This window comes from Petaurus breviceps, unplaced genomic scaffold (assembly GCF_028583685.1).
Source record: "Petaurus breviceps papuanus isolate PSGF00001 unplaced genomic scaffold, PetGlider_PUasm1.0 174, whole genome shotgun sequence".
Classification (NCBI taxonomy): Eukaryota; Metazoa; Chordata; class Mammalia; order Diprotodontia; family Petauridae; genus Petaurus; species Petaurus breviceps.
The window spans coordinates 48,764,755-48,789,215 of NW_027185761.1; the positions used below are offsets into that span (position 1 = coordinate 48,764,755).

Consider the following 24,461-nt stretch of genomic DNA (forward strand, 5'->3'; position numbering starts at 1 on the left):
TCTCTCTCTCTCTCTCTCTCTCTCTCTCTCTCTCTCTCTCTCTCTCTTTTCTCTCTCTCCCTCCCTCCTTCCATCTTTCCTTTTCTCTTTCCTCTTCCTCCTCCCCCTCTCCCTCTCTCTCCCCTCCTTTTCCTTTCCCCCTCTGCCTTCCCCTCTCTCCCTCTAGCTCTCCTGCCTTCTCTCCATCCCTCTCTCCTCTTACTCTCTCCCCGTATCCTCATTCCATTTCACAGCATCCCTAACCTCTCCATCTTCTCTATCCACCATTTTGTGTACAAGCTCCCTAAAGCCTATTTGCCACAGAGCTCCTTCCATGGATATTTCTACAATTGGAAGAATGTTAGATTTGGAGTTAGAGGATCTGAATTCAAATCCCAACAATGCCACTTCTTACCTGCGTAAGCAGCTTTGAGCCTTACTTCTTTAATCAGTAAAATCCAAGTGTCCTTTCTAGCCCTAAATCTGTGACCCGTGCATAAGCATTCTCCATCAGGATCCTGCCTCTGCTCCCTCCCAGCAGCACCCAAGCTCCTTCCAAAGACAACTCTATTTTCATCAAGCATTCTGTGCCAACAGATGGCATCTGACTGCTCTTTTGTAAAAAGCTCTGCTGTCCCAAAGGTCTAGGAAGAGCCTGGCCCCTTCAAATGGGACCTGCTTTGTTTATGTGCTCTCCCTCCAAACATTTGGAGGACTTCATTTTTCTCCCAGCAAATAGCTTGCCAACTATAGCCCTGTCTCTCTGTCTCTGTCCCCTCCCCTCTTTCTGTTTTTCATGTCAAAGAGATGCATTCTTTGGGAAATTTCTAACTCAGAGCAAACATGTTATTATATTGAAAACATAAGTTGTGACTATAGTTTCTGATCTTACTTGCGAGGTTCAGACATTCAGTGCACCAGGTCAGAGACTGATCAAAGAGTCATAGGTTTAGATGTGAAGGAAACCTTAGCAATCATTTTATCTAATCTCATTTTACAGATGAAGAAACTAAGGCGCAAAGGTGTTGACTTGCCCAAGGTCACACTGGTAGTAAAGCCAGGATGCTTCTGATTCCTTGGTAAACCATAAAGCTCTCTATAAGTGTTATAATCTACTGTTGGTGCAGCTACTGCTGCTATTACTATTACTACTTCTAACTACTACCATCACTACCACCACCCACCATCACTGCTACCATTACTACTACTACTACTATTACCACCACTGTGCTCCTAATATTATTGTCCAATTGATTCAACCATGGGCAAGAGGATAGGCAGGTGCAGACAGGTCTAAATCTTCATTGCTGGAGAGAATACCCACAGAAACAAAATCATAAGTTCATTTTTTTTTTTAGTTTTTGACCTTCTTACTCCCCTCTAAGCCAAAATGCAAATTTCACAGAAGAAAATTCTGGTGACTCCTAATAATAACTGTAAGATAATGAAGAAGACAAGAATTTTTGTGCAGTCCATCCATTAGAGAGGTCTCTGAGTCCCTCTTGGGTCAGTAGCCATTTTCTTCTTCATAAACACTGGTGACATTAATGGAAATTGTTGCCAAGTGTCAGAATTAAAAAAAAAAACACCCCAAAGATTGTCTTTTGATTTGTCCTTCCTCAATAACAATCTTTTGAGAGATGGCTGAGAAAAAAGATGGACCTGAGTAGGAAAAAGTGAAGAACAATTGGAGTTGAAGAAATTCTGACGAACACTAGCAGAACCTTTCTGGATACCTACTGCTTGTGGACCTACCTGGTGCTGGTCCCTGTCTTCAAAGAGCAAGAATGAGAAAAATACCAATGACAACAGCAACTCTCTAAAGCTTTTCCATCTCATTTCATTTCATTTCAGCTTCACCCTAGCCCCATGAGGTAGACACTCTTGAGTATTTTTACAATCCATTTTACAGATGGACAGCCTGAGGCTTTGAGAGCTGAAGCGGTTTGCCAGACTGGTAACAATGAGAGGTGGTGTTGGAGACCCAGCTGCTCCCAGCCCCAAGCCTGGCACCCTCTCTACTATGACATGCTTGTGGTCATTCTTTGAACTGCTGTTTCTTATTAATGCTATTTAATGAGCAAATTTTTAGCAGAAAACTCATTGCAAGTCTGGTTTATGGGGATGAAGAGAGTCCAGGATTCATGTGTTAGAAGGACATTGGCTTGGCATTCTTGGTCTAAGGCAAATGCTGTATTTGTGATTTTTTCTGGAAGTGGGAATAATGGATATGCAGTGTTTTGGAGTCTGAAGGAGCCTCAGTGGTCATCATAACCTCCCTGCTTATTACCAATAAGGAAACCGAGATCCAGCAGGTCACAAATTTAGTAGTCGTCAGAAGTAGGATTTGCACCCAGCTTCTATGATTCCAGAGCTGAAATGAGCTTTACAGAGATGCAATTTCTGATAATAGTTATCACACAATGTGTTTGGTATAATTTTCATTTTAATATGATGTTCCTATTAAAACTTAATCCCACTGGTTTTCTGAGTAATCTCTCTCCCACATAGCGTGGGGTAGGATGTAAAACAGGGGATCCAAGCTGAAGCTGGGCCTTGCTTTGTGATCCTGGGCAAGTCACAGCTTTCTACGTATTTAGGTGATAGATATCTTCCAAGTTAGAAGATTTAGAGCTGTGAGAGATCTGACACCATCTAGGCCAGTCACCTCATTTTACAGATATGGAAACTGTGGTCGAGTGAGATTTCTTGATGTTTCCAGGGTTATACCCAAGTAGCAAACATCTGAGTTTGGAATGGAAACCTCTCCTCCTCCCACAACTTTAGTGCCAGCAGTCTTAGGAGTTCATAGTGATTCCTTCTATTTGGCTGATCTGCCCCAGTCGGGATAGAGTTGATGAAATTGTTGGTCCAGACCTAAGAAAGAAACTGGAAAACAGTTCAAGCCTGCATTTTAAATTGTACAGAGATATTCTCTAGCCCCGTGTTGATGAGATATAGCATATAGGCAATTCTTGTGTAGTAAGAAGATGAAAAGGCCAGGATTTTTGTTTGACTGTATCAGGAAATTTTTCTTTCTCTGTTGACATATATCCATATTTATGCATATATATATATACACACACATACATACACACACACACACACACACACACACACACACACACATATATATATATATGGACATCTAGATGGTGCAGTGGGTACAGTGCTGGGCCTGAAGTTCAGAAGATTCATCTTTGTGAGTTCAAATCTGGCCTCAGACTCTTACTAGTAGTATGACCCTGGGCAAGTCACTTTACCCTGTTTGCCTCAGTTTTCTCATCTGTAAAATGAGTTGGAGAAGGAAATGGAAAACTATGCAAAGAAAACCCCAAAATAGGATCAGGAAGAGTCAGACACAACTGTAACAGCTCAACAACAACAACAACAATGTGTATATATGTATGCACATGTATGTATATGTATATCTCTTATATGTGTGATATATACATACATATATGTGTGTGTCTCTTGGGAAAGATATCTATATCTATTTGTCTATCTGTCTATCTCTCTATCTATCAATCTATCTATCATCTATCTATCTTTGCCAGGCAAATGTTTGGAAGCATTAATAATTGTGTTTTCCTCTTTACCTCTAAAAGCTGCCTAATTTGGCTTAACAGTCAGAGTGAAAAATAATAATTAATGTGACTCATCCATCTCGAAACTGTAATGCATAACACAAAATGAGCCATCACGGTGGCAGGAGAAACATACTTGATCACATTGGAAGATAATTTCCCATTGAAGAATAGAATGATCAGGACAAGACTGACACCAGTTAATCAGCTGGGCTGAGAGCATTTCCCACTCATGATCCATATAATTTTTTTTTTATTATGACTTACTGGTTTCAGTGATAATTGGTAAGCATCAGAAAAGATAATAATCATCCCTGAGCATCTATCAGGCTGGAATTCAGGTCTCTGCCATGCTGTGGATGTTGTTGAGTGTGGGAGAAGTGACTTATGAACGTTAGGCAAGCCCGCAGAGGAAATACAACGCAGTACTGTATCGGAATATTTTGCTGCATATTTTAAAAAAAAAAAGGCTTTCTTGCTGGGAATATTGTAAAGTCCTTAGAGATAACTCTTGCCCATTAGCTGGCTCCCTGTTGCCACTAAGATAATATACAAAATCTTGAGCCTGTTACCATCAGGCTTTTATATGCCCCTACAGTGTTACTAGTCAAATTAGTCTAGGGTCGCTCTGACATCTCATTTCCCCGCCTTCACGCCTTCACAACAAACTGAAATTGAAGTGAAATTATGTTATTCACAGAGATGGTACCTTTTTATGGACATATTCACCTCTACACCTATGTAAAGGGACCTTAATACATGGAAAACCACACTTTTCTGGACAAAGCAAAGATGCAGAAGGTTCCTCCTGAGTGTGTAGAGTCCAAAAACAGAGAAGAAAACCTTGACAGGAAGCTGAGACAGTATGTGTTCATTGGCTGATTGTGGTTTCATCCTAGAAGAAGAAAAGGGATATTCTCATCATTCTGATTCACTTACCTATATTAGGCCAAAATTCATGGAATGAAAGGAGTCGTCTAGGGTGTGGTTGATTGAGAACAGAAAGGGAAGCTAGAGAATCATGAAAACATCCAGGTATCACGCTGGCTCATTATGTGCCTGAATGCTGTGATTTTCAGAAATTTGGTATTTTTAAAAAGCGATAAGAAAGTGTTTCAATGACAGATACTTTTATGAAGAATACTTCTGAAATTATCTGGTTGAAACCAATGGAATAAGTTCATTTGTTATGCCAGAGACTATTGTAGGAATTTAATTATTATTTTTTTTTTTGCTTTGAACCTGTGATTATATCTGCATATGAAGCACAAGGTGTGGAAGGTCCTTTCACAAATGCAGCTCAACAACTCTTCAGCCACTTACAGCTTTAAAGAAGTAGGTTAGGGCCTTGAGGAGAGAAGCGATGGGCCTATCATCACATAGCTAGTACATGGACAGATTCTAGGCCTTGCCAGCGGTATGCCAGACACAGTTACGGTTAGTGCCCTTGCTAAATTTTCAGTGTGAATATTTACACCTTGGAAAGCAGCAAACACCACAAATCAGGACTTGATTTATTGTTTAATTGTCCAGTCTTAGGGTGAAAATGTTCCTGATGCAGATTAAACTTAAAAGTGTGTCCTGCTTGCAATATGCACATGTGTTTTACACACCCATATATATGTGTGTATACATACATTTATACACCCATATATACACAATATATACATACATATATACACAATACACATTTACACATGCATACACACACTTTTTTTTTTCTGGAGAGGCAGTTATTAAATAATTACCAGCACACTGTTGTGCTTAATAAATCCTTCTTAACTTGACACATCCCGAGTGTGATTTGAATACAAACCTTTCTGGTTTCTTTGTCCCCAAAGCTAATACTTCTAAGGAATAAACATATAAAGAGAAGATGTCCTTTTACTAGTAATAGTTCCCATTTTTTAGCACTTTGAGGTTCCCACAAGGCCTTGCCCAAAACAACCCTTAGAGAGGTTGAGATAGGCAGCATACCAAATTATTACCTGCATTTTACAGATAAGGAAATTCAGTCTCAGGCATATAAAATAATTTCCATCACTGATGAAAAGTAATAGAACCGAATTTTAAGGATTAAGCCTACATTATCATGATTCCCAGGCCCCTGCTCTTTCCATTATAGTCATGGTGCCTTTATAATGTAGAATGGCTAAGTGTACCTTTATTAAAGTTATTTTAAAATGTGTGATATTCCCATCTTCTTCACAGATTCCCCTTTGAAAGTAGAGGGATAATCTTTAAAAGGTGTTTCTGGAGAAGCAATTATCAAGTGTTAGAATCTTATCCCCTAACTGGCCTTCTCTTTCTAGGGTGCCATTGTAGTTCTGTTTGAAGGGAAGTTTTAAGTGTAGTTCAAGAAGTCTCAGTGTTCTGTCTCCAGTGGCCATGTGGTTTCCATGACTTATGTGGGGAAAAGGAAGGAAACTTTGTCAGAAGTTTCCATCTCATCAGCTTTGTAAGTTACCAACCTGTGGACTGGACTTTCTGTACAAAGAAGTGACCCAAGTGTGCATCCTAACAAGGGCCCTGATCTTTGCATTGTGGACATTAAATCAGCAGGCATTGTTTGCTCTCCTTATGTTGTCTGAGGATTGAGTACCAGTGTAGTACACAGACCCAGGAGTAATAGAACCTGGGTTCAAATTCCACTGTTGGTGCTTATTCCCTGGGTAGCCTAAGACAAATCACTTCACTTACAAAATCTGGTCTCAGTCTCTTCATCTGTAAAAATAAGGAGATGGGACTAATGGCCTCCAAGGTCCCTTTTCACCCCAGATCTATATTCCTATGACCCTTTAATCCATTAGTAAAATCTGTTTGGCTGGACGGCCCATATTTCCATTGACTTTTCGTCATCTGGATCTCAATGAATGGGGCTAATTCTATATCAGAATGGTGTGAGGGAGGAAATGGTAGATTTGACATCAGAGGGCTTGGCTCCAAAACTGATTCTGTGTGACTCGGTGATTCAGTCACTTTGTGTTAGAGAAATGGGTTTAATGATCCCCATCCTGAATCACAACAGTCTGAAGGAAGGATTTTTATGTGATAACATGAAAATTAGGCCTGTTCTCATTTGAAGGCCCATCTATACAAATATTTTTTATGTGCATATACAAAGTAGAGTTTATGGAAATATACTATTTAGAAAGCCCTGAGGTTGCTCTCAAATGAGAACAAAAGAACGAGTTTTCAGGTTCTAAAATTAGTTTTTTAAAAAGCATTCCTTTTCCTAAGTCTGGCTCAGAATAGAGGCATGGATGCCCTTCAAGCTCAGATTCTTAACCTGGGATCCTTGTACTTGGTGCGTGTGTGTATGTGTCTTAAATGTGTTACTAAGTGTAACTCAATATAATTGGTTCCCTTTCTGATGTTATATATTTTATTTTATGCATTCAAAAACAGTATTCTGAGAAAGGGTCCCTGGATTTCCCCAGAGTGACTACCGGAGGGGTCCAGAACATGAAAAAAGGGGAAGTACCCCTGCCTTAGCACCAGTATTATAACCCTCTTGGCTGTCCATATTGATTTCCATTATAGAATGTATACCATTTGAGGGCAGGGACTGTTTCACATTTTTCTTTGTATCCCCAGCACTTACGCAGTGCCTGAAACACAGTTATCACTTAATAGATATTTGTCAATTGAAGGACAAATTAAACCTGCATTTTCAGTTGCTGTGAGTTTGATTGTTTTTCTAAGTCTCAGACTTCAAAGTCTCAGAGCTACAGAGTTGAATGATTGAGAAGCCCTGTGCCCTTTAAGCTTCAAGGGACCCAAAATAAAAACCGATACAAAACCACTCATCCCAACTATATGCAAAATATATTAGGAGTGGTGCAGCTCATGTCTTTTCAACAATTACTTAATATGTATTTTGTACCCAGTGCTGATATCTGGCAAACACAGATAGAAAGATGCAGAGAAGTCGCTGCCCTAAACCTTTTTTTAGACTTGTGTATGGGCAGAGGCAGGGGGCCAACAGATCGGTGACATCTAGCCAGCCACAGTTCTGACCTTCTAAGAGTTAACTCATGCTGTCCCACATAGTCCCCTTTTGTGTCCGTGCTTATACTTACTTCTAAGCTTTGTAATTGAATAAAAGATCCATTATTTATGAAGCATAGTAATTTCCAAAGCCCCATGTGGTGGAGGCCTAAACTCTCTCTCTCCCTTTCTCTCCCCCTCTCCCCGTGTCTCTCTCTCTCTCTCTCTCTCTCTCTCTCTCTCTCTCTCTCTCTCTCCTTCTCTCTTCTCTCTCTCTCTCTCTCTCTCTCTCTCTCTCTCTCTCTCTCTCTCTGTCTCTGTCTCTCTCTCTCTCTCTCTGTCTCTGTCTCTCTCTGTCTCTCTCTCTCCCTCATTAATAGAACATTAATCTAACCTCATCCAGCTGCCTGTGACTTCATTGAAGATTTGCATAGAGTGGTATCAAACATGAACCTTCCAGGTGGTAAAACTTAGAGTGGTCTGGCTTTTATACATGCACAATCAGATTGGGAAAACCTACCAGTGCTGCTGCTGCCACTGCTGAGACCATGTTGTATATTAAATAGAGAAAGGGCCTAGACTTTTTGCATGTACATGCAGACTGTAAATTACTTAGCATCAATTAACAAGCATTTATGAAGCATATATCGTGTTAGGCACTGGAGATACAAAGATAAAAATGTAACAGTCCCCTAACCCCTGTCCTCAAGAAGCTTACATTCTAAAGGGGAGACAATATCATCACATATAAAGGTATGCAGAATACATAAATGTTTTTGTGCGGGGAAACTCTAACTGCAGTGGGGACCATGTATATCACTGATGAAAGCCTGATATCCAAGATTTATAGATTTTGACCAGAAATTGTTAAGTACAAAGAGTGATTCCTTAATAGAATGTTCATCAAAGAATATGAAACATGCATTTTTCCAAAGAAGAATTTCAAGATAGAAATTACCATATGAAAACATGCTCCACTAATAAAGATGTTTAAATTAAAAGGACCCTGAGGTTCCCTTTGACACCTTAAAATTGGAAGTGTCCAAAAATGGGAACAACATTAGATACTTGGTGACCATGAATTGGTCCAACCATTTTGGATATATTAATTTGGAATTCTTCAAGAAAAGTTACTAAGCTGTCCCTATACCTTGCCTGACAGGAGTGATCCTGCTCCTGTGCAATCATCCAGTAGAATGTAAGCTCCATGAGGGCAGGCATTATTTCTTATGTATATCTCACACCTAGGAAAATGCCTGCACCTTACTAAATGTGTATTGAACGATTATTTGGACATGAGATTAAAGACAAACCTGAAGTTAATGACAAAGAAAGGTTTCATAGATACCAAAATATTCACTGCAATGCTTCTATTACATCTGGATTTTTTTTTAACAGACTGATACCCAACCATGCTTTTCTCATCATGCCTTTTTTGAAGATGATTTTCATTCCCATGCAAGTATAAGGCTTCATGTTTAACTGTTAAATTTTATCTTAATTTCCCCCCTCCTCCAGCACCAATTCTTGACTGTTGAAATGTTTTTTTTTTCCTGATTTTGTCATCTGATAGGGTTTCCTTCTTCCCTCATCTCTTTGTATCATACATAGGATCGTAGATTTAGACGTAAAAGGAACCTTAAGTCATTGGTCCAAATTCCTTATTTTACTCGTGAAGAAAATCAAACCTCAGGAAGTGAAGATACTTGCCCTAAATATCACATTCACTTCCTATAAGTAAGATAAAGCTAGTGATTTCAAGAGAGTGGAGGTAAGCAGGTGACAGCTTGGGCAAAGGTGCTAAACTAGAAGATCATTTATGGAAAAAAGCAAGTTAGCCAATTTGGCATGAAGAGAAAGGTTAAATAAATCTGAAAAACACATATCCACTGGTGTGTCTTGCCCCCCCCCTGTTTTTGAGTGGTTAAATCCAATAAATAATTCCAGAAAATTGAATGTTCCAAAGATGAGATAACCTGACTGGGGATGGGGCCGGGGAGGAGAAAAAAGCTGCCGAATTCTTAGTATGAGGACTTTTGGTGGTGGTCTGGGCTTTGGAACTTCAGTTTTGGGACCAAGTGAGCGCAATATGAGTGCGTAACATCCAAGGAGACAGTGACATTTTCCGTAGTTTGAGGAAACTGATTTAGCTAGAAAGGGGTCAGTAGATTATGATTTAAACATAGCTTGACTGAATGGCAGGCAGCTTGGCCTAATGGGAAACAGGAAGACTTGGTTTCCAATCCTACCTTTGCCCTTACCATTTAACAGAAGGGCAGTGACAACCTCTCTGAGTTCTAGTTTCTGCTTCAGTAAAATATGTTTAATAATACCTATAGTGCCAATATCAAAGCATTTTTGTGAGGCTTAAAATAATATATGTAATGCCTTTTGAAAATTTAATGCACTATGTAACATCTGTTGTTATTTTAGACAGGGAAAAGTACCGGCCATGGTAAAGAAAATGTTTTATCAAATGTAGGAATGGATTTTCATAAAAAATCATTATGCACAGAGAGACTGCCTGGGACATTGAATAAAAGGTCAACCTTGGAATCAGGACGACCTGGGTTCAAATTTTGCCCCTATTATATATTGGCTCTATGACCCAGCAAATCACTTAGACCCTCAGGACCTCAGGCAGATCTCTAAGACTTCAAGTTTTGGACGAGTTGCCGATCTGAATCAGAGACATGGGGAGTTTTTATTTAAATATATTGCCCAGGGGGACAAATTAATTAAAAAAAAAACAACACATACATTCTGCAAAAACGACATGATAGCAAAGAGGACCTGACTCATTCCAGTGGAGATTCTCTCTTTAAGGTATAGCGTTTCTCTGCGTGCCAGATAAATCACAAGGTAAAATGCATAGTTGCCTGATTACCAGTCAAATAATAAGCGTTTATTGAGGGCTCATTTTGTTTACTATGACTGTGATACCCTGGAAAGAGAAATTGACTGAGCACTATTCCAACAGTTGTTTTGCAAGAAGAGGGATAGTTTCTTTTGACACCAAGGTAATTGAGGTGACTCTGACTTCTCAAAGTTCCATTTGCAATGATGTTAGATCGCAATAAGCAAGAATCTGATTAATTTAACAGCAGGTTGTTGATGACTATTACCCTGTTAATCTGAGGTCCTAGTAGAATGGTAAGGTGATAAAGAGCCTTGCATTCACCTATTAACAATCTGGCCATAAGGTCCTTCAGACTTTCACTTATGGCTTACTCAGCATTGATGACTTGTGGGTAATCAAACAGTAATAGGAACAATTTCAGCCTGGATGCTGAATGGGTAGTTATTTTTAATCCACCAGGAAGCTTTCTCTTGTATCCATATGTGGCCTGTCTTAGGATAATGTCTGTGATTCAAGGAGGGAGCACATGAGTACTGGGGATTGCCCAGTAGGTAGAGTCATTGTTGATGGAGTTTAAGAGCAAGCAAGGTCACTTTGTGCTTTTTCCTCCCCATGGGTCACTTCTAACCAAATGAATTCAGGGTTTATGAACCTTAAAGTGTACACAAGGAGCAAGTAACCACTCACCCCTATCCCTTTTGACCTTTTCTGACATTATTAATTCAGACCCAGCTGTATAGGAGGGCAGAGCTCAAGTTATTTATTTGAATTACTGTCAAATGAAAGCAAGATTGGATATCTATCCAGTCCTTCAGAAGCTCTGTGTTTTCACTGGGCTCTTCCCACACCAGCACCATTTACACCTCCCCCATACAATCACCATCATCATCATCATATTTGATGGCCTCTGTACTGTGTTAAGGCTTACAAAGTGTTTGATATACATTGTCACACTTGAACCTCACAACCCTGTAAATAGAGAGCTGCTCTTTGGAGACTAGAGGACCTGGATTCAAGTTTTGCCTTTTAAAGACTGATACAGTGGGAAAGAGTTCTGAATTTGGGGTCCAAGACCTTGAGTTCAAATCCTAATTCTGCATCTTTTATGGCATTGGACTTTAATGGGAGGAGTCCTTTCCAACTTGGTGAGAGCTTTTTATCATGTCCTACAAGAACTTGGGGTCACTTCGATGTCCCGATTTGGCATCAGGAGATTGCTTCATAGGAACGGGCTTCAGTGCTCTCTAAATTCAATTAGTTCGACCTTCTTATTCTAAAGTTGAGGAAACTGACTCTCAGAAGTGTTGAGGGACTTGTCTGTGGTTATATTACCTCACGAGAGGCAGATTTGATACCTTGATATTTATTCTCAGCTGTGGCATCAAAATAAATGGAATCGTCTTCTGAATTTGAGCACTTTATTTTAAAGAATCAGGTATAAAAATAACCACAGCCTCTCTTCCTCTCTTGGCCCCCAGCCCACCCTGGCCTTCTGTCTTGTACTGGGCTCTCCCATAGCTTCTAAGGGTAACCAGAGAACTAGGTAGTTAACTTTACCATTAGTTTTTTGATTTAACCATTACCTTTGGCAAGATAATCATTTTTTAAAATCACATTTGGGCTAACAGTTCTGTACTTTGGGTACAAAGAGCTGGTTAGTGTTCAAGACAAGATATGCAGTAAAAAAACTCAACCTTTTTCAAGGAAGCATTTGCTGTTTCCCACCAGACATACCTCTCAGAAGGAAAAAAAAGAAAAAAAGCCCCTCAGTAACATATATGGGAGGGTTCAAATCCTGTCTCTGACATGTATTATCTCTATGATTTTGAGCAAGTCACCAAATGCCCAGGGTCTCAGTTTCCTCATCTATAAAAGAAGAGGGTTGTACTAATGGCCTCTGAGGTCCCTTTTTGCAATAGATCTATAAGAAAGCTTTTAAACTGAAATGGAATGGAGGGAGGAGACCAATGATCTAATGAGACCAATGATATAAGTACAGCTAGGCCTATTGTAAATTTTTTTTTTTTGGTGAGTAATGTGGAAGCCTAGAAGTATTTAAGAGCACAGCATCCAACACAGGATGAGATGTGTGTTTTTGTTTTTGTTTTTTAAAAGGCTATTCTTTGAAAATCTGATTTCTCTCCCATAATGTATTTGGTTTAATCACGGCAGAGCTCTCCATACTGTGTGAGATTTTTATGCCTGTGTTTATCAGCTAAGAGCTCTAGGATATCAGTGGCCAAATCTCTATCTAAACAAGTAGAAGGCTGCAGTGGGATTGTATAAAATCTCCATTTGTAAGAGGCTGGTGATTTTTAATGCTGTGTCCCTGAGAAGAGAAATAGAATTTGTTTTACTTCTTCTTTCTGTCAGGAAGTAACCCTTCTGGCTTTGTTGTAAGTGTGGTTTGTAATAATTGTACACATCCCAGATGGCTCATGAAAGCCCTTTGAAATGCCATCTGCCAGGCGTGTGTCCAGCGGCAGCTTGTCATTCTGCTACAAGAAAAGAGAAGGCGGGCCTTCTCTCCCCTTTCCCTCCTTATCGCCTCATTGAATGAAGCTTGGTGACATTGGTTCAGACTGAAGGCGGTTTTCTCAGAGGTAACAGAACAAACATCTGAGAGTAATCCTTTTGCGAGACAACAACATGGGCAGGTTTTGCCTGGGTAATAAGCCCTAGAGTTGTTGGGGGGGGGTTCCTTGCCCCCTTTCGCCCCCCTCAGCTCATGGCCAAAATACCAGAAAGGAGAAGAATGTTAGCCTTGGTCTTCCTTTCCCTTCTCTAAGAGCATTTTGGAAGACATTGACTGTTCTCTGGGCAGATAACTAGCCCATCCTTAATTATTCCATGGAATGCTTTTTTTGTCTTGCCATTCATTCTGTTTTATTTTTACACATTTCATTTCTTTATATTGACAGATTCTGTTTTCACACAACAGACTCTTCCCAATCAGCACCCAAACAACCCCCCTTTCCAAAGGACATTCTTCAGAAATGAGTTAAACAAAACTGTCTAATGGTATAATTGCGACTGATATCATATGACAGTTTCTACTTTTGTAGTTTACCAATTTGTTAACAGAACCACATGTTAAGTGGGGGTTTAGCTTCTAAGGAGTGGTACCAGTGTTGACCATTGCATCTGGCCATGCAGTTCTTTTAAAAAACTGAAACAAGTCAAAACAAAATTGTTTCGCTGTGGTACTGACAAATGAACTCTCAGTCCTGGGTCCGAATCCAACCTCTGATGCTTCATTGCCTATGTGACGTTGAAGAAATCAGTTCATTTCACTGGGACCTCATTCGCCATCCCTGTGAAATGACAGAATTAGACTAGATGAATTTTAAGGTCCAGATAGAGATCTATGATCCTTTATAATACAAACATAATAATGATGATGATAGCTGTCATCTGACTACTGGATTTACAAAGTACTTTACATATGTTAAGACTAGCCTCATTTTACAGATGAGGGGAGCCAGAGTTCAGAACAGTTATACCAGTTACTTAGTATCATATACCTAGTAAGGGGCAGCCAGGTGGTTTAGTGAATAGAGTACCTGGCCAGAGTCAGGAGAACTCGAGTTCAAATCTGGCCTCGGACAGTTCCTAGATGTCTGACCATGGGCAATTCACTTCAACCTGTTTGCCTCAGTTTCCTCATCTGTAAAATGAGCTGGAGCAGGAAATGGCAAACCATTGTGATATCTTTGCCAAGAAAACCCCTAATGAGGTCATGAAGAGTTGGACATGACTGACGAAACAACAAATAACTAAGGAAAGATATCAAACTAGAACCTTCCCAACTCCCAAGTCCAACATTCTCTGTACTAAGGTGCCTCTCCAGTAAAAGCCGACATTCAGCTCTTCACTCACGTTGACATAAAGTCTTAATTAAGGTCTGCAAAGCAATTGACATACATTATTTTATTTTATCCTTACAGTCACCCTCATAGGATTATACCAAGCCCTCATTTTATAGATGAGGAAACTGAGGCCCCTAAAGGTGACCCTACGGTTTCTAAATTAAATCTGAGTCTAAAGATCCAGAGCTCTTTCCATGTGCCGTGTTTTCCCAAAAGATAATGGAAGAGTACCAGCAGCAGCATTAGTAATAGTAGTAGCAGTTGTAGTAGAAGTACTAGTACTAGTAATTTATAATAATGTGTTACTAATTGTGATGTAATTAATTATAATAATAATATGGTTGTTACCTCCACGAAGAAGAAACTTTTATTATCCCCATTTTACATGAGGAAACAAACTCAGAGTGATTGATGGAAGTGCCCCAGGTCACAGAACTAGTATCTAAGGAAGAAGTTGAACCCACAATTTCTTATTTCTTAGTCCCTCAATCCATCTAGTCCAGTCACAATTAAAGGCAGAGGAGACAGTAATTGGCATTCATACAGCGCCTGGGGATTTCTTAAGTACTTTACAGACAGTGGATAGAGCACTGACTTTGGAGTCAGAGGACCTGTGTTCAAATCTCACACTTGGTAATTATTAGCTATAGGCAAGCCATTTAAGTTCCCTAGTCCTCAGTTCTATCATCTGTAAAATGGGGAGATGACGTAGATGGCCTTGGGAGTTCCTTCTAACTCTAGATCTGTGCTTACGAAGGATTTGAATTTTGCTCTCTCCTTATCATATTATCATCATCATGTCATTATAATAGCAATCAAATATATCATATTTAATAATATATGGTACTAAATAAATATCTTAATTACATCATAATTAGTAACACATTAAAATATATTGCTGCTACCAGTAAACTCTTTAAGTTATGCCATTCCAGAAAAATAGTTGGTAATAATGGCAGAAACTCCTTTGAGAAACTTATTCAATGACAGGCAAAGTTTCTAGCTGATTAAGTCTTAGGGGGAAAAAGTTCAATAGCTTTTTATTCTTAAAACAAATGAAGAAGAGGCGGAAGAGGATGGAGAGAAGGAGGAGAAAGAAATACAACTATAATTCTGTGTTTCATATCAAATCCAGGGTGCCACACACCTTGTAGAACATATGTGGGTTAATTATTTTTACAACTGAATTTAAGAAGGTTCATTGTGTCACCATTCCATCGCAGACATTCAGCTCTTTTTCTTTTCTAATTAGGCTCCTGTCACTCAGATGAAGTTGGGAAATATGCTCACTACACAAAGATTTTTCTTGTAGGGACGGCACCAATATTGGCATTCATTGTCATGGAATTTGTGTTGTAAAAGAGCCTATTCCTGATCCAGAAATATCTAACCTATGTTGATAAACAAATATATTGTTCATTTTTAAATGATTAAAAAAATCCTTTTCATTATTATGAATTTAACAAACTTGATGTTATTAGCATTTTCTTTATCAAAGAATGAAAAAAAAAAGACTGCATGTGAAACCATGAATCTCTACCACATAGAACTTCTTTGGTTATTTGTTTCAAATTTCCCATAGTAGGCACCATGCTGGCCTGCTTATGTCTGGCCACTTCTGAACTTTACCCTACTCTCTTCTGTTTATTTTTATGTTTTTGCTTTTTTGGAGGGCAATTGGGGTTAAGTGACTTGCCCAAGGTCACATGGCTAGTTTTTTTTTGTGTTAAGTGTCTGAGGCCGCATCTGAACTCAAGTCCTCCTGACTCCAGGGCTGGCGCTCTATTCACTGCACCACCTAGCCAGCCTATCTTGGTTCCCTTGGGAACCATTTTCTTTTCCTCGTGTAACTTGTCCTCTAGGTTGTTTCTACTTCACTCTGCTTCACTTCAAGTCTTCCTTTTCTCCCAGTTTTCTCTGAATCTAACCTGACACCATTGATTATGGTACAGTAATATTTCATTAACTTATACATTATATTCTCTTCAGCCATTTTCCAACTCATAGGTGCCCACCTTTTCCTAAGTCTTTGCTATAACATAAAAGTCTGCTTTGAATAATTATGGGCATATGGTTACTTTCCCCTCTTTCTTTGATCTCTTTTTTGTTGTACATAGTATTCACTTCTCTTATTTGTTTGGATTGAAGTTTTAGAAATCACCAATAGTCAAATAGCCCTTTAAGATTTACAAAGCACATATATTCAGATGGAGGGGTTGACTTTATTTCTGAAGTTTCAATATGTATCCTTGCTGATTTAAGCATGATATAGGAAGAATTCTGTAGCAGGGGTTGGAATACCTCCATTCAGTTTTCTGATCTAGAAAGAGAACACCGACTCTGTGCCAAGCACTGTGCGAAGTGCTTTACAAATATTATCCCATCCTATCCCCACAGTAAAACCTGGGAGGCAGGAATGATTATTATCCTTATTTTACAATGGAGAAAACTGAGGCAGATGGAGGTTAAGTGACTTGTCCAGGGTCACACAGCTAATAACTCTGGGTCGCTGGGGTGAGGTGGTAGAATTGGTCATGTGATTTAATAGGAAATTGACATACCAATAGGTAGGGCATTTGAGGGAGAAGGAATGTGAATGTTTAAGATTCCTAGTTAAGGGTTGGAGAGGAGAACAGTAAGCTACAGACTGAACTCCTTGCAGAAGAAAAGAGAATGACCTTGGGACTGGAACTCACCAGCACCAGGATCTGAACAGGGTCAATAGGTTTAACAGAATGACGTTCAGAGGAGGAAAGGGTGCTACAAGAATGTGGCAGAGGGTGAGTGTAGAAGTGATAGCAGGGAGCCCAGAATATTCCAGCTCCCTTCTTTTAACACTGTTGTCTTTGGGCGTGGAGAAGGGTAAATAAAAGGACAATGCCTGTGTTGGAGAAGATGCCCACACGTGCCTTGTCATGGAAGGTCATACAGGAGGTGGTGGATAACCTCCTGGCGTGTGATCCCAAGTCCAGTATTTTATACTTTTCTCCTGCTGTGAACCACAGTGAGAGGTGGCAACTAGGGCAAGGGGCTTTCTAACAGTGTCAGTCTTGATTTCTATAACTGTACTATAGCATTCTATAGAAATCTCTAGGATTTCTCTAAATGCACTATAGGGTCCGTTCTTCTGACTCTTAATGTCCTCTCTAATGGTTGGCATCTGCAGGGCACAATGAGATAATGCATGTAGAGTTCAGCACATCACCTGGCACATAAACAGGTGCTTAATAAATGTGTGTTGGCTTTCCCTTCCTCTTCCACTTCCCACAGGCTAGGTGCCATTTGAAGATTAATATTTTCTTTCTTTGTCAGTATCAGATGTAAACACACATTCCATTTTCTAGCATCTCAGTATGAAAGTTATTTCTAAGAACTTGGTTGGAATTTGTCTAAAGGATTTTGTTTCTCAGCCCAGGACCTTAGCTGAATGACTTTTAAAGAAAGCCTAAAAACTGCTTATCTCTAGATGAGGGGAAATGGTACCTTTAGTACCCAAAGAGAAGCAAAGACTGGCTCCTGAGAGGAGATTGTTTTTGGAGAGAAAATGTCATGCTCAGCCCTGGTTAGCTTTCATATTTAGACTCTTTGTCCCTTAAATGTGTTCTTTATAAGATGGTAATGTTTCATGATCATGGGTTAGACATTCTAGCAGAGACCCTTTATGAGAGCACTGCTGTCTGTCAGATATTTTACACCCAGCCTTTGTTCTATTTCCTTAAATCCAATCAACCTGAAATTTATTAAGCACCTACCTGGGCCAGACACTGTGCTGGATGTTGGAGATACAGTGTAGTTCCTGCCCTCAAGAAGCTTATGTTTAACAGACTTGCTACCTTGAACCAAGTCTTAAAAGTGTATTTGAGCAGACTTTTGTCATTCTAAGTGATACAAATGTCAGATCTTTAGGTGCTGAGCTGGTGGGTTATTTCTGGATGTTGTAAAGAGTTTGAAAAGCTGATGGCTCTGTCTTGCTTAAGCTTAATCCTCCCATGTCTCTGTCTCTCTCTGTCTCTGTATGTCTGTGTCTGTCTGCCTCCCCCCCCCCCTTCCCCCCCTGTCTTTCTCTATTTCCCGTTGGTACATTTTGGCAAACATCACAAACACAGTGGCTGTCTGGACTCAGGATACGGAAGACATGGGCAGTGGTGGTGGTGATGGTAGGGCAAGGGACAGCCATGATGCTGTTTGGAAGTGGCTACATTTGGAAGTCTCCATGTGAGAACTTGAGTTTGTTCATACCTCTGGGCTTGGTGATTCTCCATTTCGAGTTGAATGACTTCATTTTACGCTTTGTTTTTTCTGCTACAGGCACAACCCGGCCTCCAAGAGAAGGAGAAGTGGCTGGGGTGGATTATAATTTTCTGACGGTCAAGGAGTTCCTGGATCTTGAGCAGAGTGGGACTCTCTTGGAAGTTGGCACGTATGAAGGTAAGATGACCAGCTAAGGGACGAGCAGTAGACGCGGCCTGGGCTGAGCCCCTCTACAAAATGACTTGCTTCTTAAGCTTTTGCTTTTCTTTATCTATTTGCACTCAATATTTATTTCAAAATGGGGACTTGACTGTTTTCATTGAAATAGAAAATTGCATTTATGCACCCAGAGTGACTTTGCATAGAACTCTCCTTGTATTTCAAACTTTGTGACAGTGTGATTGTCTAGGAATCCATGTCTAACCTCCATTTCTTTTTCCAAATGAGCTTTGAGAGCAATAATATGGCTTGTCATTTGGCTTTTTTAAATTGTCTGATTAGCATATGGTATGTGTATGTGTGTGTGTTTGTGTGTTTTGTATATATACACACATATATTTACATATACATAAAGCATGTATGTATATATACATGCATGTGCATGTGTGTGGATGTGTTTATTGCCTAAGCACTGTCTCTCAGAGGTTAATGAATTAGTAGCTTGTGTTTGTGCCCACACATTTCTGTTCTAAAAATGATAGTTTATTTAGCTGATCTTATTAACTTACTAGCCTCATTAAACAGCAAGAGGTAGGTGGAAAGAAAATCTCATTTACAGAAAGCTTTGATGAGAAACCAAGTGAAGCCAAATCATCCCCCAGGTGTGGGATAAAGCTGGAAGCAGGACAACAAACAGATGAAAAAATGGAACAATTCTGCTAAGACTCTTATCACAAAGTATTTCCTCTGACATTGACAGTGGACGTACTGCATTTGACTGAAACATGCCAGTCTCTGATGAATGAGGAATTATAAATGGAACAAGAACATCAAAATAAGTGCTATCAGAGCAGAGCAACAAAGACAGAAGAGGTCTATGCTTGAGGCAACAACTTTTAGAGTATTGAGGAATCCATTTTAATGTAGCTGAATAAGGGGAGGATACTAAATGCTTGTGGGAAATACAAAACTTATTGCTACTGAAATCAATAACTACTCCATCAATAAACATTTATTAAGCCCCTATTATATGCCAGAAACTGAACTAAGTGCTGGGGGTACAAAAAGAGGCAGAAGACAGTCCTTGTCCTCATCAAGCTTACAGTCTAATGGGGGAGATAGTATGCAAACAAATATTTATATATATATATATATATATATATACATATAAAGCTACATATATGATAAATAAAAAAATAACAGAGTGAAGGGATGGGAATTAAGAAGGATTGGAGAAGGTTAGGACTTAAAGGAAATCAGGGAGGTCATTCGTTGAAGCGAAGGAGGAAGAGTGTTGCAGGCATGGGGACAGCTAGAGTCTGAGAATGACCTAGGGCTGAGAGGTTACAGTGTCTTGTTTGTGGCACAACCAATAGATCAAAATCCCTGGATCAGAGAATACTACTAGCCCATGTATGTAATTTCCCAAATTAGTCGACAGAATCTTGGGGAGTACGTCCACACATGGTCCCAAGGCATCTTTGATAAACATATGAGAAGAAGACAGACTATGGCTAACAATATTCCATAGAGGACAATCTCTTTACAGTCACTCAGTTTACAGGAAGGAGCAGAGGATACACTATTTCACTGAGTTTACAGTTTCCTGACTCTAAAAAAGTATTTGATTGGATCGATCAAAATTCTAGCTTAAAGGAGTTCATCTGAGAAGGACTTTTCTTTTAGAAAGAAGGTAGGAGGTATTAAAATCACAAAGATGAAATTAACCCACTCTCTGCCTCCTATTCCCTTCTAAAACTAGTTCATTGTCCACGTTATGTGTCTTCATAAAGAATGGTGGAGTGTAGACAATTCTGGATTTAGAGCCAGAGTATCTGGCTTCAAATCCACTTTGTCTCTAATTACTTGTATGACACTGGACAACTCAGTCTTGCTCCATTGTCTGGGTCTCAGGTCTTCTATAAAATGAGTGGCTTGGGCTACATAGAAGATCCTTCCAGCTCAAAATCTCCATGATCTTGTTTACTAATATTATTGACCAGATTATATGGGCTGCCACTAGCCAACTGCATGTCATTCACTACCATGTCCTCCTGTGGAATGGAGGTGACTCTGTTTCAGTCTGTTTATCTATATCCATATCTATCTTAACATACAAGCTTCCTTGGAATTAATATCAACAGAAATAACTTTGCTTAATAGCTTTCTGCTTATTAATATCAAGAATGACATAGAACAAGGAGATAGATAGATGCTATTACCAGACATGTTTTCCACTGTCATGGGATATGACAAGCAAAATATAAAAAGGATTCCTTATAATAGGAAAAGGAAGGAAACAAACACTTATTAAGTGCCTACTGTATACCAAGTACTATGCTAAGTGCTTTACAAATATCATTTGATTTCATCCTTAGAATAACCCTAGGATGTAGGTGCTATTATTATCCCCATTTTACAGTTGAGGAAAATGAGGCAGAAGAGACTTTCTCAAAGTTACAAAGCTAGTAAGGGTCTGAGGCCAAAGTTGAACTCGGGACTTTCCATCTTCAGGCTGTAGTACCACTTCCATATGTTCCCCTATTCTCAGATTCTCCTAAATGAGATCTACAATCACTCAAAAGAATTTACTCTAATTAGCTCCCCAGGAAAACCAAGTGGATAAAGAATGCTTGTTGTGCCTACTATGAAATGTCATCAGGGCCAGGTCTATCAGTGCATATATTTTGGGTAGATCTGGCATGTTGAGAATGACGTTGGCCCAGAACTGAAGAGGAGAATAGGCTCAACTGCATTTGAAAACTTCAGGTTTTTTGTTTGTTTTTAGTAGGTCGTCCGTGAAAGAAGTCTATTTCTATAATATTAACACTCTTTTGGTGATTCATGTGACTGCAAATCATGGAATACTAAGGTACATGAAGAATTAGGTTTCAGGTCACCTGTTGGATAATGATAGACATGGTGGATATGAATAGGCTTTTGCTTATTACTAATGAAGAATTGCGAACCAAAAGTGGCATAAAGAGCTTCATCACAGAGACGTAGAATTGGAAGTTAGAGGGAAGTCTCTTGGGAAGAGGATGAGAGCTAGCAGACTGCTCCATTTACATCCATGCGAAGTAAAAAGAAAAAAAAAACAGAAGGGCTTCAAGCACTTGGGGTGGGAATACATGGGGAGATTTACAAGAGGATATGGTCAAGGATCACATGAGGTAGGAATATGAGGACGACTTAGAATCTGCACCTTCACTGGGAGGACTCACCCACATCAATGATATCACGTTATCCAAGTATCTGCCATTAGATAATTTGGAAGGTCTGATGGAATGATTACCCTCAGAAATAAGACTCAAGCTAAGTAGGAGCTGTCCCTTTTTTCATGGTCAGCACCCATATGATGTGCTAATTGCCCCTATTTCAGATTGTGGTCATCTATTATCCAATAATCATGTGATACTTCTAATTTAGGTCTCCTTAGTGAAAAACAAATGCATCCAAATGCCTGCTGTTTACTCCTTCTTCATTAATGTATGTTGGTCTCTGAATTTAGTCCATACATTGTTTGTCATCTTTTAAGCATACCCTCCCAGGACACAAGAACAAGAATTGACTTTGTGGTCTGTGAGTATTAAGAGGCTAGAGGATTGACTCATAAAGAGGTTTGTCCTAGAATAGCTAAAGCAAACATTATTCCTGGTGCTTTATGATGGGGAGAAAGAAGGAAAGGACTGGACTGTGTGTACTGAAGAGATATTTCTCCATTTTAACCTCTCTCAGGCTGGATCTCAGCAAAGCCAAACAATCATTGTGGGTGGAAACAAAGGAGGAGGTTCCCCCTGATTAGCAAAGAGATAATGAAATTTACCCAAATCTCAGCACCATGGACACCTCAGAGGATTACCACTAGCTGGGCCAGGCAGTCAAAGGACCAAATGCCTCATGTCAATTAGTGTAGTTTGGTCCTTCCAATTTACTGCAGTCATTTTGGTGTTAACTGGGGCTAGGAGACCCCTAAAAGTAAAAGCTCCTCAGGTTAGAATCTTTTGATTCAGACATCAATAGCTTGTGCCTTGAGGGAGATTGGAAGTGAAGGATCTTGGATTCCCATGATGTGAACCTGTATGAGAATACCCAGAAACAATGTGCTCTAAGCACCTGGGACAGAACAATACTGAAGCTTTTTTTTTTCCAAACAAAGACTTGTTGGATAATGCTGCATAATTGTATTTTCCAAGACTGTTGCATGATAATGTTGTTTCAGATTCTTATAGTTATGTTTGTTTTGCCTTGTCGAGGTAATAAGCCTTTTCCTGCACACAAGGTTGAATCAATGTCATTTTTTTGTCTGCTCCTGACTACATAATGTTCTAGTTTTGGGTCTTTGAGTCAAGTGTTTTCTCTAAGCATTGAAAATATTTTAGATCTCTTAAAGGCTAAAGCAAAGCTTTAGATTATGAAGGTTAGCCTGAAAAAGGGCCCTGGTAGTCAGTAATTGGGTTTTTATTTAATATTAGAACCAGTCCTTGGAATAATGCTGGGTCAGGTAATCCAAGAGGTCCTTTCTGGAGCAACTTTTGCTTGTTACCTCCTGGTTCTTTGGCCTACTCTCACCTCTCTCTTAGCTCACACCATTTCTTAAAATCACCTGCATTCTTTTTTTGGTTTCCTGTCTCCTCTTACCTGCTTTGGAGAGGGAGCATGTTAGAGTGGCTGTTGTCATGGAGACATTCAGATCTGTCCTATGAGGCTTACTACCCCTGTGACCTTGAGTACTTCTGCTAGTTTCTCTGAGCCTCAGTTTTCACCTCTGTAAAACAGTGAAAGTAAGACCTACAGTAGCTGTGTCGCCAGGATTTTGAGAGGCTTAGATGAGCTAATGCATGCAAAGCCTTTACAAACCTAAGAGAACTCGATTTGGGGTGCATTTTTTTATGCTGAACTCACCCAACACCGAAGAAAAAGGGGATTGATTGTACACAGAACTACAGGTCTCTTGTCTTATACAGCTTAATTTTTTGAGAAATATAATAAATTCAACCTGTAGCTTTCAAAGCTGACTTGCTTGTCTGTGTTTCTTCATGGCTTTCCTTCTGATTCTTAGAGATTGATTTGGGATGAACCTTTTGATTTCACTGGTATAATGAACTTGAACTCCTGCTAATGAGGGTCAGCACATGCTCTAGTCATGCTGGCCGTATGAGTCAGTGGTGGGGTTAGAACCCAGGCCTTGGTGACTCTGAGACTGGTCTTCTCTTCACAATATTCAGCCATCTCTACACCGGGTTTTTCTCATCTTCTTCCTTCATTAATCTAGGCCTGTGTTGCCAGTAAAGTCAGAGTAAAATTAAGATCTATAATTAAATATCTTTTATCTGTGGATAGGAAAGAGCTTGGGGAAGAGGAATCCACAAAGAGTCCAGAGATTATTAGAATCTAAAAAATATGTCCTTTTCAACCTCTTGTTTCTGAGCACTTCAACAGAACTAATAAGTGGGGCCCCATTTGTCACTGCTAACCACCCCTCCCCCCATGACATTTACCTATCTCTCCCCTTCTAGATTGCATACTCCCTGAGGGGAGGGAGAGTTTCTTTCTCTGAACATAGTACATAGTGGGCACTTAATAAATGTCCCCTTGTGTTATGCTTACTTCTGAATGCTCACTCCCAGAAAGAAGGGCTGTTCTCACTCCTGTATCATGTGTTGTATTCACCACACTGAGAGGTAGTATGACTGCATGGTATTGCAGTATTGTATCTTTCCTTCCTTCCTTCTTTCCTTCCTTCCTTCCTTCCTTCCTTCCTTC

The 24,461-nt window shown here is 39.6% G+C and overlaps 1 protein-coding gene across 6 annotated transcripts in view; it reads left to right on the plus strand.

The window, feature by feature from the left end:
- The window catches only part of MAGI1 (membrane associated guanylate kinase, WW and PDZ domain containing 1), a 740,901-nt gene that overhangs the window by 566,117 nt on the left and 150,323 nt on the right, over positions 1-24,461 (plus strand). For all 6 annotated transcript variants that reach the window (XM_069084168.1, XM_069084167.1, XM_069084169.1 and 3 more), the window contains exon 3: positions 18,594-18,713. In XM_069084168.1, coding sequence (XP_068940269.1) covers positions 18,594-18,713 — 120 coding nt within the window. The remainder of the gene's footprint in view (positions 1-18,593; positions 18,714-24,461) is intronic.